Here is a 13,939-nt window from a genome sequence, read left to right as displayed (position 1 = left end):
GCAGAAGCCCCAGCCGGGTGGCTCCTGGGTGCCGTCTGGCCCCAATGTTGTTATCTTGGTCTCCAGTCCACTGCACGTGCTTCTCCATCCTTTACACACACGAGGATGGGCATCAGGACTGGTTAACACACAACACGCTTTGTGTTTCCTCCGCAGGAAGAGTCCAGAATTTCTGACTGTGCAATAACGACCGATGGAATAAATTCATCACAGTCACTGAGACAAAGGCAACCTCTTCCCTCTCATTAGTTAAGCCCTCTGCCTGTTCCCCTCTGACCCCGGGAGTAAAGCACTTTTCCCCAACACTAACTTGTCCTCGAGAGCTGACCACTGAATGGCACCAGTGATGCGGTCTGTTAAATCCCTGTCGTTCTCAATAAGAAGCTGAGTTCTGACAGATAATGATCAAACCAGGGTCTGGAGCCAGACTGCCCAGACTTGAATGCTGACTTTGCCACTATACCAACCCCGAGCAAGTACCTTCACCTCCCCAAGCCTCAGTCTCCTCAGCTATAAAATGGGAGTAAGGAAGCTACTATCTCGGAGGATTAATGAGATAATTCACATGGAGGTAGTAACCACCCAAGAAGAGTGTTTTTATCATTGCTGTTGTCTGTCCCATGGCAACCGTGGTTGAATTAGGAGGCAACTAACTCTTTTCAATTAGCTAGAGATAAACCCACAAATCAATGAATAAGTATTACTCGAGGACCGAAAGCCTTTGTCATGACGACATTAAAGTGCTCTGTGGGTATTTAATCCAAATAAGGCTCTGATGGAAAAAATAAGGCTCTGATGGAAGGTGACCAGCTCCGAGGCTTCTCAGCACTGACCGGACGTGAAGAGCCCTCAGGTTTCCGTGCAGTTCAGGGGATGCTCAGGGAATCAGGCGACCAGCAGCACCGCGCCCGCCCCTTCCTTCTCCTGACAGTGACCTTGGAGGGTTCTCTGAGGTGGGCAGAGGAGCGAGGAAAGTTGCTTTTCATCAATCCAATGAAACTATGCAAAGACCTGGGAAACAGAAAAGCAGAGGCCGTTTCTGTCCTCACTGCTTCGGACGAGTATGAGTGAAAGTGCTCTGACGCGGGGTGAGTAAGTACACCTCTGGATGTCGTTCATAATATTTATTTTGGAAAAATATTTTAAAAAGGAATTTCTTCATTAACAAAACAGTAAAAAAAAAAAACCTCAAATAACATTTGCACAATATTCCATAAATACATTTATATACAAAAAAATATAATCACATAGACCCGAAGTGCCTTTGTACATATTTACCAAAAATTTAAATTATAAAAATGAACATCACAAAATACTCAAGCTTTACAGATATCATGAAAAATATTTTTACAAATCCAAAAAATAACGCACATTTTTTTCCACCTAGAAAAAACACATTTTAGTATCAAAAAGGACAATAAAGGCAGTGTTTGTGATTCTAATTCAAGAAAAGACTGGCTCATAAGAATCCAACATATACACTCCAAGCAGTGCGAGCTTCTCACGTAGTGATCAAGTCCATTCATTTAAATATATATTCTTTAAAAGCAACTGTCCATAGTGCAATGGAAACGTCCTAAAAGGCAGTGCGACAGGCGCCTGGAACGCCTGCCGGCCGCCCCCTCGGCAGGAAGAGGACCTGGCTTCCCAGCAGCAGTCACGAGCACCTCCGCTCCTCTCAGCAGCATCGTCGGGGCAGATATCCTTGGAAGTTCACTTATTCTAAGAGAAACGGGAATTCGCCACATCACCTCCACTTTACACCTAGGGGGGCCAAGAGACAGAGGGGAGGTTAGCGCAAGTCATAGGCCCGGTTCCGACCCGGCCGGGCCGAGGGTGGGTCGGGCAGCCGTGCGCTGACCTCAGTTGCGATGACGCACTCGTCCTTCTCCTCGGATATGACGTACACCGACTGGTACTTTGTGTCTTTCGAAGTGGAGTACACAGAGTCCGGCCTTTTTCTTTCAGCTGCTTCTCCACTAGAAGGGAAATGAAAGACATCCATAGTCAACACGTGAAAACATTTTTGAACAGTACAATGACCAGAGCTTGGAGGAACACAGCCAGCTGGTCCCCCTGCCCGGCCTGGCCCGAGGCACCCCGCGAGGGTCGGGCACCCTCCCCCCTGCTGGCCTTCCCGCCTGTCCCCTCTGGCCCGTAGCACGCACCCCCTGAGGGTCGGGGCACTCTTCTCCTCCCCCGCAGAGCCCTGGGGCTGGCTCTTGGCATCACGCTTGCTGTGGGGCTCCCCGCTGGCAGCGGCACCCTTGAGGTCCTGCAGCAGGTTATAGCCCACGGCGGGGTCGCAAGCCTTGAGGCTGTTCTTCTCGGTGCCGGGCTCCGTGTGCAGGTCCACCTTCTTGTTGGTGTTCTTGATCTGCGTGGCCCCGATGACGCTGACAGAGATGTCCTTCTCCCGCCGGCGGTTGGCCAGGTTGTTCATGGTCTCCGCCTCCCCCGGGCAGGGGTCGGCGGGGGGCCGGCGCTTCTGCAGCCTCAGCCGAACGCAGACCACGGCGGCAGCGCAGCCCAGCAGCAGCGTGAGGACGAGGACCGCGCCCGCGCCGACGGCCACCCAGGGGAACGCACCGGCTTGGCCCTCCACGTACTTCTCGGTGAGGTCCACCACCACGGGGCCCGGGGGCAGCTCGGGAAGCAGGAACTGGCAGTTGGGGCCCCCGTAGCCCCGGGCGCACTCGCACAGGTAGCGGAGGGCCCGCTCGTGGCAGGTGGCCCCGTTGTGGCAGGGTGCGTGCTCACACCTGCTGACGGGGGCACTGCAGTTTGTGCCCGTGTACCCGGGGGGGCAGGTGCAGGAATACTCATTCACGCCGTCCCGGCACGTGCCGCCGTTGGCACACGGGGAAGAGGCACAGTCGTCCACGCTGTCATCACAGTGCCTCCCAGAGAAGCCGGCTTGGCAGCGGCACACGTAAGCATCGCCAAGGTCTACGCACTGTGCACCTGGGACACGGACAAGGGCAGCGGCTTGTCACCCAGAAAATGCCCTGAAGCACGTGCTGCCCCGGCCGCTGCGTCACACACCAAAGCAGAGACACAGGGGCAGACCGGACAGAGGCCACCGCTTAAGACAACATACATCAAACACAGGCCCACGGCGAGGGCCGGGGTGGGGTTTCTGGTCAAGCTCCATAAATCACCTAAAAAATACAGGCTAATACCTCCTGACATGCACCGTGCAAAACGCTTTGCCTACAGCGCTGCATTCGCCTTCACAGCAAGCCAACGAAGGACCCAGTTTACAGATGAGGAAACCAAGGCTTAAAGAGGATGACGTGCTTGCCCACAGTTACACAGTTAGTGACAAGTAAGACTTGAAACAGAAAGAAAGAGAAACGAAGAAAGGAAGGGAGGGAGGAGGCTGGGGTTTGGTCTTTGTCTTTCCAGAGCCAAGCCTGCTAAACCTCCCTATTCTTCCTCTCTAGACATGAAGCACCCACTGCTCTATTGGTTCAGCGGCTGGAAACCAACAGGAGAGAGAGCCTGACCCCAGGACGCCACACCTTCTGTGCAGAACATGGAGAGCAAAGCGAGCTGATTCCTCTCCATCGATTATCACAGCCCACGCAGAAGCTCCAGACGCTTCCAGAATGGTCCCGCCTGCCTGGGGCCCAGCTTCCCCCTCTGCGAGCTTGCTTAGGGCGCCCCCCGCTCGTGGAGACCATACATCCTCGCAGCAGACGGCTCTGCTTGGTGACAGAGCAGAGCTGGGCTTCCCTCCAAAAGCGCGGTGGCTGGGCTGGCGCTGGGGCTGACCCGCTGATGTTCGGAGTCTCGGGCACCCGAGGTGCCGCAGGACGGCGCGCAGGTCATTGCGTCTCCACCTGCGCCGGGCCCTGCGGACAAGGAACGCCCCTGCCTGCCTTCCTAGCCCCTGGGTGCTTCCAGACTCGGGGATGAGATTTCTATGAACAGTTTCTCACTGTTCAGACGGAAGGGCTTCTGAAACGCAAGGCAACTCACAAAGTGATGAACTCAGCCTGAAGCTAAACTCTGCGCTTCTGGCGTGTTCTCACCAGTGTGGACCACGGGGCAACGTCTCGGATGGGTCAGGCGGCCCCCTTACCATTGGAACAGGGTGAGGAACTGCAGGAATCCATTTTCTTCTCACAGTTAAAGCCAGAGAAGCCCCCAGGGCAGCGGCAGGTGTACCCTCCCTTGGGGTTGTCCGAGCACCGTCCCCCGTTGAAGCAGGGGCCGTCGGCACACACCATGGCACTCAGCTCGCAGATCCTGCCGTAGAAGCCAGGCGGGCAGGTGCAGGAGTAGCTGTTCTCGAGGTCCTGAGTAATGGAGAAGATGAAGAAAGCTTTCCTACGTCGTTCTGAGGGACCCACACGGTCTGTCTCAAACCAGGGTTCCCGGTTCGGCAGGAGAGCCCACGGTGGCCAGACTCACCGTGCAGCTCCCTCCATTCCTGCAGGGGCTGGCACTGCACTCGTCCACCTCCGTCTCGCAGTTGGCCCCCGTGTACCCAGGCCGGCAAGAGCAAGTGTAGCTTCCCTGGCCCGTGTTGGTGCAGGTGGCCCCATTCTTGCAGGGCTTGTGGTGTGTGCAGTAGTTCAGGTCTGTGAGGGTGGAGACGGGAAGAGGAGGAGAAGGGAGGCCCAGGGTTAAATTCGGGAGACCGTACTTCCCTGAGACAGAGCCCGGGAAGCCAGGCTGCCTGGCGGGGGACAGGAGGCTTACCCTGGTTGCAGAAAAGGCCCCCCCAGCCTTCCTGGCAGTTGCATTGCCAGGGCTGCTGGCAGGTGCCGTGGAGACAGCCGGGGTACCGAATGCACTGGTCACAGTACCGGCCCTGCCAGCCCACTCTGCACCTTGGAGGAGAGGACAGAGTCAGTGGACGCTGACGCTACCGGCTTCCTAGCAACACCTTTCCCAATCACGAGAGACTGTCTTCCAACAGCATCAACACCGCTGGTTCTCAAATGAGGCAGGACACTGGACCGTCCTCAGGAGCTTTAAACCACGTGGATGCCTTCGTCCCACGTCAGAGGGTCTGACTCTGGGTCCAAGGGCCAACCGGGGCAGCATCTCTAGGTAATTCTAATGTGCTGCGAAGTTTGAGAACCAACTAAACTCTCTCTTCTTCTGTGCCAATTCTTTTTAAATCTCCATCTGTAAGTTCCACACCACTGAGGAGCTTAGATGGATGACAGCCCTTGACCCTATGCCCGTCCATGTATTTATTTAGTAGAAACACAGAAAAACAGCTCCCTCCAACCAGCTAATCTTACCTGCGGTTTTCAAAAGCACATCTAGAGATGCTTTACTAATACACTAGGTGTAAAAGGACAACAAGAAAAAGAAAAAAGCAGCTCTTGCAAACTTACTTGCATTCCCCTGGCTTGTCGCAAAACCCATGTTGCTCATCGCACCCCGGCAAGCAGATGGCTGCGAGAAGAAAAGGCACAGCGTCAAGCCCACCAGAGTGGCCCCCAGCACAACAGGGCTACAGACCGTGCCCAGCTCCGCCACAGAGCCTCGCCGAGCCCCGGGCATCGACCGTCCTGCCCGGTAACCACCGCGGACTTTACTCAGCCCAGGAGGAGCATTCTTCTTAACACAGCCGCTCCAGGACAAAAGAGCGCGGAAGCCCCCCCCCACACCCGGCCCCTTTTCTTCTAAGAGAGGGTCAGAAGTCCTTCCCCCTCCTCCTCCCCCACTTCCCAATTCTATGCACAAAGCTCCACCTCTTAATACCCAGAAAGTGTGTGTGTAGATAAGGGTGGACAGCTGGTATGCAGAGTACCAGGGCAAGACAGCTGCTCTATTGTCTGTTCTCTCCCAGCAGCTGCCCCAGTGCAACAATACCGGCCTCCCCCTCGCCCCCCATGCCCCCACCCCTCACACACACCCCAGCGTGTACACCACACACACACACACACACACACACACACACACACACACACACACACGTGCACCCTTTCCACCAATGGGAACAGGCGTGCGTCCCAGCCGCCTATCCCCGGAGAGATCTAATCGATGGCACGCGCGAGCTGGGGGCGGGGACAGACTCCAGTGTTTGAATAAGAAGAAAAAAAGTTTAAGTTTATGGCAACCCCACGGTGAGGGAGAGGGAGGGTAGCCAGGAGGGAGGCGGCAGGCCGGCCAGAGGTCCCGGAGGGGGTGGGGAGGCTGGAGGCTGAGGTTTCAGCTGGCTCCCTTCTCCTGGTTATGAAACTCATTAACAAGCCGCTCCACAAGTTTTTAAGACAACAGAGCCAGCTCAGGCCAAGGCGACCTCAGAGGAGCTGTGGAAAGCTGTGCGGGCTGAGCGACAATGACACTGCAGGTACGCGCAAATCCAAACTGAGAAGCTGCGCCTCCCGGCGAGAGGTTCTGTCCTGCCAGAGAAGGTTCCCAGGCTCGGGGGCGGAAGCAAGGTTCCCTGGGGTTTCTGGGGAAGCCCTAGGACCCACCCCACCTGACACCTAGAGTGCGAGGTGGCAGTGAGGCAAGTGGGGTCCAGCTGAACCAGGCCCAGGAGCCAGCCGGTCCTCACAACCCTCCTATGCCCCCTGCACCTGTGCAGCTACCCTGCCTGCCTGGAGAATACAGAACTACGGCAGGCAGGGCCTAAGTCACTTCTGTAAAGGTATGTCCCCCCTCCCAGGCAGGGTACTACGTGAGCATCCCGCAAGCAGGACAAGCAGGGCTGGCAGGCCCAGGCCTCGAAACACACCCACCCACGTCCATAGACCCCGCGAGTGAAAGTGTCGTGAACAGTGGAGTGTTTTTAAACGGGCCAAGCACACCAACTCCGGAGAGAAAATGAAGCACTTTTCAATGAGAAGCTGTCTGGGCAAAGAGAACTCCTTTGGTAAAAGCACGCCCTGCACACAGCCTCCTCTCTGTTCCTCCCTTCCTTCCTCCCTCCCTTCCCTCAGGCTTACTTCCTGACCCCTGGCCCTGTGTCCAAAATCCTCCCTGATTAAGAAAGGCAGCTTCCCATAGCGGAAGTTGAAACGTCTAAGTTGACCCCAACCTGCCACTGGCTAACTGTGAGGTCTCAGCAAATCTCTCTGGCTCCCTGGCCCCGGTTTCCCCACCAGAACATCTCTCCGGGGCTAAAACCCCAAGATGCCAGCAGCTCAGAGAATATGTCCCCACTGCCGGGGGTGGGGGTGGGGGAGCAGGCCTGGGGAGGGGTAAACTGAGGGAGCGGCGGCCTCCCGCAGGGACTCACGCTCAGTGCAGTACTGGCCTTTCCAGCCAGGGTTGCAGACTTTTTCCCCTCGCTCCCCGCAGGTGAAGTGGCCGAAGGCGTCGTCGCGGGGGCGGCAGAAGACGGAGCAGCCTTCCCCGTAGTAGTGTTCGTCACACACGAATCGGTAGGAGTACTTGAGGTCTGTGCGACCGCTGCTGTGCAGGTCCTGGGACCACTCCTCGCCCACCGTCAGGTGCCTCTGCGTGGCCAGGCGGCTGATGAGCCTTTCCGGGTTCTCTGCAGGAAGAGGATGCTCTGTTGGTTCTGACTGGGAACCCAGAGGCTCGGGGAGTGAGGGAGGTGGAAAGGATGCTGGGCAAGGAGGCTGAAGGCTCTTCTCCTCAACCTTCCGGAGTAACTTGCAGAATGAAAGATGCAGACGTTTGTTTCTGGGGAGATCTGAACTCAAATACATAATAACTGGAGACGCAGTTTGCACAGTTTGGGAGCGTTTTGGTTTGTTTTTACCTGTTGCGAGGTCATCAGGAGAATCAGAGTGGAGAGCTTCAATGATCAGAGAGAAGGTTCCCTGGAGGAAGGGGGAGGAGACAGAAGATAAACCAGAAATGTTTAAAAAAGAATCAAAGCTTTCGGGACGACCAAGTCGTCGCAGGTCTGTGTGCAGTGTGTCGTGGGGGTGGGGAGGGTCTCTGTACATCTCTTGTCTGATTTCACTTTCCTTAAGGAAATGGAAGGACTTTTTAAAGAGTGGTTTCCTGACGTGTTTTTTCAGCCTGTTAATACAGGATATCGCAGTAAAAAAAAAAAAAAAAAGAAGAAGAAGAAAAAGAAAAGGAAAAACGATTGCGCGCAGCAGGCGGGGCTGGAGGGGCTTGTCTGCAGTCTCCTGGGGAAGGCGCCAAGCAGAGGGCCTGGGGGCTGTCAGGCTGCGAGGGCGACTGAACAACTAGCCAGTTCACGAGCTGGGGAACTAGAACTTTCCCAAGTGAAGGGGCCCGTTCAACTTGGGGGCTAGGCGCAGAGACCGGATACGGAAATGTCCCGGGTCCTCAGCGTCTCTGCCTCACTCTATCCCGGCTGTCACCTCCCACACTCCCCTCCGCTGCCGCCGCCGCCGCCGCCTGCTGATCACCCGGGCGTGGAGTCAATGCCCCAGGCCCCCGCGGACCGCGGCGCCCACCTGCCCAGGCCCAGCCGCGCGCCCCCGCCGCGCCCCGGAGCAGGGCTGGCGGCCGCCTCCCTGCCCACCTGCCGCCCGCCCCGCCCGCCCCGCGCCCGCAGGTGCGGCGCTCACCGGCCAGGTGAAGCCAAAGGGGAAGCGGATGGGGTTGCTGAAGGCGGTGTCCGCGCCCGCGCCGTCCGGGAGGCTGAAGGAGTCGACGCCCAGCACCGGCGTGACGGTGCTGCCGTAGGTGCAGGGAGGCTCGGGGGACACGCTGGCCTGGTAGTGCTTGAGGCACACGCGGAAGAAAGTCCTGCAGGCGCACGGCGGCGGCCCCGCGCCCCCGCGGCAGCAGTTGCGGTTCCCCAGCAGCCCCTTCTTGTTGACGAACTCCTGCAGCTTCAGCTCGAACACCCCGGAGCTCCAGACCTGCGGGCGAGGCTAGGGCGTGGGGCTCCAGGCGCGGGGAGCCCGCCCGGCCGCGTCCTGCCCCGGGCCCTGCCCCCCGCGCGGCCCGCGCCCCGGGTCCCCCCCCACCTGACGCCACAGGGAGCCGGAGAGCCCCGCTGACAGCCTACCTGACGGCGCGGCCCTTAGGACCCCGCCTGGCAACTTACCTGGCACAGCAGGGCCGAGAGCACGGCGAGGGCCAGGGCGCACCGCCGGCCCATGGTGCACCGCCGGCCGCGCTCGCTCTCCTCGCGTCCCCCTTCTCTTCTGAAATCGCCAGGGAATGCTCGGGGAGGAAGGTGTCTCCAGGAGCGCGGGCAGGAAAGCGCTGCCGCTTTGCCTCGGGCTGGGATTATCCGGACTTCTTTCCTCAAGGGTCCGTCTCCGGCTCTTTCGGAGGCCGAGTTTCCTTAGATCCTCCCTGCGGAGGCGACTGCGGCTCCGGGGATGCACGAGGGGGGAAAAAAAAAAAGGCTCCCCGGAGAGATTGCTTCTGGCGCGGCAACTTTCGGTTTTCCCCTCTTTCTTCCAATCCACGAGTAGGTAGGGGTCGTCTGCTTCCTGGTTTTGTCTCAAGATTCTTCGCAGAAAAAAAAAAAAAAAGGAAGAAAGAAAGAAAGAAAAAAAAGAGAGGAGAGAAAGCGTCCAGATATTCAGCCCAATTCCCGACGAGCTGCAGGGCTCCCCGCGAGTCCGATTAGCGAGCCGGGGTCTGGAAATCCCACGCGCGAGGCGGTAATCCGGCGCCGGCGGAGCGCCCGCGGGTGCGGCCCGGCCAGCTCACTCGGCGGCCGCGGTCCGGGGAGCGCCCTGGACCCGAGTTTTTCCCAGGGACCCAGCCAGTGCCATCCAGGTCAACACCCGGGGTCCCGGACCGGGTCCCGGCGGAGGCTGCGCGCCAGGCTGTGCGTCTGGTGCGGCGCCGGCCGGGGCTCCGCGGGCGCGCAAGGGCTCGGGCTCGCCCCGCGCCGCCGCCTTATATCCCGCCGGCCGCCCGCATGGCTAATGAGATGCAAATGAGCAGCCCCCCAATCTGGCGAGAGCTGTCACAAAGGAGCCACTTTTCCAAACCCTCCTCTCAATGGATCGCCAAATGGTCAGTGAGCTGTAAAATGTGCAACCCTCCTCCCCGCCCCCACCCTCCCCGCCCCCGGCCCTCCCCTGCCCCCGCCCCCAGCCCCCCACCGCACGAAACGCACTCATTTACATTCCTGTAAAACGTTCACCGCAAGAATCCCCTCTGCGCCCGAGGCTGGTGCCGCCGCCCGGGCTCCTCGGCGCTGCCCTCCCGGCCACAGGCTCGCAGAGGCCCCGGGACCCGCGGGGGTGGCGCTGCGCCCCTGCCCTGCCGTGAGCCACCCGGCGGGTGAGGCCGCGTCCGGCCTCGGGAACTCTCCGGTCGCCGCGGCGCCCGCCTTCGTCCCTGTTGCGCGCCGCGGCCGGGGTCTGGCGGCGGGGGCGAAGTCGGAGGCCCAGTTCCCGGTGGGCCGCCCCTTCTCCCGGGCAGCCTCTTCCTAAGGAGGAGTCTCCGGGGCGGGGGACCGGGCACGAGAGGGAGGGGGCAGGCTTGAGCGGCGGGCAGAGGGTGGCGAGAGGGCAGCGGCAGTTTCGGGAAGTTTGGGAAGGTCTGACACCCAGACGTCTCCGGGCAAGGACGGCGACTCTGCGTCTGGGAACACAGGGGCGAGCGCGGCGCCCCCGGGGACCCTATTGCCGCGAGCTCGGGGTGTCCCCGCGCTGGTCGGCGGCCGCTGGGGGGCGGGGTCCGGCTAGCGCCCGGGATCCTGACGCCTTAAACCACCGCCCCCCCTCCGCCCCAAAAACACACACGCACCCTTCCGGGCGCTATTCTCGGCCTCTGACACCTTTCCTGGGTCTCCGGCCCCTTTCTCCTGTGTCTTCCCCCCTCGGCCTCCCTCTGCTTGGTAAAAAGTGAGTTTGGTGTGTGTCGTTCGCGTGGCTGTCATTAAGGCAGTCTGTTATTGTGCGAGGCTGAATCAGTGGCTCTTTGTGCGCTCAGCTGTATGGTAATGCAGACCGCACCTGCTCCCCGCACAATGCGGAGAGAAAGAGCTCCCCTCCGCGCGCGCCGCGGCCTCTGCAACAATGTCCGGCACATGTTCTAAAGACCCTCTAGCCTGGCCGACTCAACCCGCAACCTTCGCACAACCATCACCTTATTAGGGTTTACACGTCCATCAGACACTAGAACTTTTGTTTTCTTTTTTTTTTAAGGGAAATGAGTTTATTGGGAGGGCCGAGAACACACGTTATCACACAATGAGCTATCTAAATTGCTCTCATGGTTGCGGGCGCAATGCAGAGTTAAGGTGGGGCCTGGACTCCTACTCCGGCATCCAGCTTCTTGCTGGGCGCACTTCGAGGTCTCTCTCCCACCCGCTTCTGCTCCTCCTTTATTCCCCCCTCCCCCCAACACCTAGGGCAGCTTCATCCAGGACGAGCAGTGTGAGCGTTGGAGTACATGTCACTTGGATGGCAGCACAGCCCCAGGGCGCCTGGCCACAAGGGCCTTGCTCTAGGTGTGCTACGGCTGCCTTGTTAGTGGGAACGTGCACTGTCCTGGCAAAGTGTGACTTTCATTGAGGCAGATGTTGAGATCACAGTGTACCATGTAATGCACGGGAAGAGGGAAAATTCTCAAATACCAAAGTAATCAGTTGAAGTCATTCATGGCCATCCCTCCAGCTGTTAGGCAACAGGCTCCCAAATACCTTCAGGACAGATTGTAGGTTTTCCACTGATGCCAGAGAAGCAAAGAATTAATCGAAAGTAATGTGCATGTAATGTTTAAGGCTGAGGTGAGAAAGGCAGGCTTGGACCCCACCAGAACCCCCTACGGTTTGGTTCACAACAAAGGGAGACTTCAAAACCTCCTGTGCCCCCAGGACGGTGGCAGTCCCAGCGTGGCCGCCCTCTGTGGACTTTTCGAGGACTCGCTGCATCACCACAGGGCTGGGCCAGTGCGAATCCTAATTTAATCTTGCCACCTAGTGTCAGCATCCTTTTTTCACTACATCCATGTTTCCTCTGAAAGCTAATTTCTGAGAACTCTGCTCCCTACTGCATGGAAGCTGGTGTGTGTGTGTGTGTGTGTGTGTGTGTGTGTGTGAGAGAGAGAGAGAGAGAGAGAGAGAGAGAGACAGTGGTGGGGAGAGAGGTAAGAGGGTTCCAGGAGCAGGAGAGGCCAAAAGAAGAAAGGCATGTGAACTCTAAATCCTCTGTGCTTCCAGACTGAGAGTAGATTTCGGTAAGAAATGAAATATAGGGAACCTTTTAATTAGAAAATGCAAGTGGGAAACAGGCTCATCTGAATGCCTGTTTAGAAAACTGGAAATAAAAAGTTCCACGCCCAAGGGCTTAAACCTTGGGGGGGGGGGAACGACTTGCCCCAAATCTTTAACAAACCCGCCTCAGTATCAAGTATTTGTTAAATTGACATGGCACAGATTTCTCGATTACAGCGGCAAAGCGGAACTGAAAGGCATCGTAAAATCCATCAGAATCCTGCCCAAAGCGTTCATTCTTTTCCAACTTAATTTATGCCACGCAATTCTGTATTGGGGAAATCAAGCAGAAAGCCCTTTTCTTGCCCTTCCTCCTCCTCCGGCTCTTCTTTCCTCTACTTTCTTCCTCCTCTTCTCTCTCCATCTTCTTCTCCTTCTCTCTCTCTCTCTTTCCCCCCACCCCACGTTGGGCCCTCTCCCCCTCTCCCTTTCAAAGCTGAGCTAACGGGAGACTGTTTAACTTCAGTGTTTCTATAGGAGTCTGTTGTAGTTTAACTCCTGCACACCAGTAGCTGAGATGAACAAAGGAGAGACTCGAGGTCCAACTATTCATCCTTTCTTTGCACTTTAATTTTCATTGATTGGGAAGACAAGGGGAGCCCTTAGGGATTCAGGCTGAAGGGGGATGACACGCCTTTAGACGCCATCAGCCCCCTAGCCAGCCATCTGCTCCAAACCAAATGGCGTTTTTTCACTCCCTAACTGCATGTCTGTATACTCCTGCGACTAATCGCTCTGAACCCCCTAAATGCAGGAGGGAGCTTAAGCTCGACTATGTTAAACAGAGTTGCCCCCGTGCTGGCTTTAGCAGCCAGATTCCCTCCTCCCACACACACCATAAATCCTCACCTTGCTCATTAGGAAAAAGCAGGAAACTTTCTTTTAAATACTTTTTGATGTCTCAGCAAATTTACTGTACAAAGTGAGGCTCATTAGGGCTTCGAAGGCACCCAATACATCAGACACAGGAGTGGGGAGAGGGATTTACCACCTGGTGTTGGTGTTTTATTTTTGCCGGGCATTCAGAGCTTATAGCCCGAGTGACCCCAATGACCAGGGTAGGCTCAGCTGTATAATCAGAACCACAGCCGCACCAACTACAGCTGAGTTCTCTGCTTGTTGGCGACCCTGATCATTTTCCCCATCATTTTATTAGGCCACTTGGGAATAAAAGCTCATGACCATCATTTTATCAGATTAAATATGCCCGTCCTCAGCAGTGAGTGTGACTCACACTGTGGTCAGCCCCATCCTGTTTCCATCCCCGTTTGCCCAAAGAAAGGTTCTATCCCTGAGGTATGTGTGTGGCGGGGGAGGAGGGCTTGGGCAGATTGCAGTAAACAATGCCCAGAACAGGACCCAGACTCCAGGCCAGCCCCAGGTTCAGTTTTCTGTGTAAACAAGTCTGGAGACTTGAGTGGGGTTTGTGTTTTCTTAGACCAACTGAATACTGTATACCCAACAGAGAGGTTCTCTTATTCCTAAGGAGAATTAGGGTCCTTGTTCAGAACAAGAAAATGAAAAACTTCCAGGCAGCAAATCTGGTGTTGATCAAACATGCCAGCTTACTTGAAAAAGAAGAAGATGATGAAGGGAACCTAAAGCAATTTATTCATTGGCATTAGCATCACATCTCCCACCAGCACACCCTTCTGCCCATTCCCCATCAGTCACAGGTCTGGAATCCTTCAGCGGGTGAAAGAGCAGAGGAACTGGCCTGCTTGCTTCGCACACAGGAAGCTCCACAGACATCTGTGGGTACAACCTCACCCGCGCGGGGTGGCTGTGATGGATGGTCCCTTACTTCTTCTTAAGGACAGAACCCCA

The 13,939-nt window shown here is 56.9% G+C and overlaps 1 protein-coding gene and 1 long non-coding RNA gene across 2 annotated transcripts; one reads left to right on the top strand and one right to left on the bottom strand.

Moving 5' to 3' along the window:
* Positions 1 to 1,109: 1,109 nt before the first annotated feature.
* DLL1 (delta like canonical Notch ligand 1) lies at positions 1,110 to 10,787 on the bottom strand. Its single transcript, XM_049695128.1, has 12 exons — positions 10,007 to 10,787; positions 8,975 to 9,387; positions 8,490 to 8,786; positions 7,703 to 7,763; positions 7,214 to 7,471; positions 5,358 to 5,418; positions 4,711 to 4,841; positions 4,420 to 4,589; positions 4,088 to 4,304; positions 2,169 to 2,964; positions 1,862 to 1,979; positions 1,110 to 1,764 (listed from the first exon to the last, which is right to left on the bottom strand). Exons 2-12 carry the CDS (start codon positions 9,026 to 9,028, stop codon positions 1,759 to 1,761), a joined length of 2,169 nt encoding a protein of 722 aa, XP_049551085.1. The 5' UTR covers positions 9,029 to 9,387; positions 10,007 to 10,787; the 3' UTR covers positions 1,110 to 1,758.
* LOC125960601 (uncharacterized) lies at positions 5,869 to 8,035 on the top strand. Its single transcript, XR_007470399.1, has 2 exons — positions 5,869 to 6,319; positions 6,641 to 8,035. It is a non-coding gene; the product is annotated as an uncharacterized LOC125960601 (long non-coding RNA).
* Positions 10,788 to 13,939: the final 3,152 nt, after the last annotated feature.

This window comes from Orcinus orca, chromosome 12 (assembly GCF_937001465.1).
Source record: "Orcinus orca chromosome 12, mOrcOrc1.1, whole genome shotgun sequence".
NCBI classification, from domain to species: domain Eukaryota; kingdom Metazoa; phylum Chordata; class Mammalia; order Artiodactyla; family Delphinidae; genus Orcinus; species Orcinus orca.
This window is presented reverse-complemented; position numbering and strand designations above follow the sequence as displayed.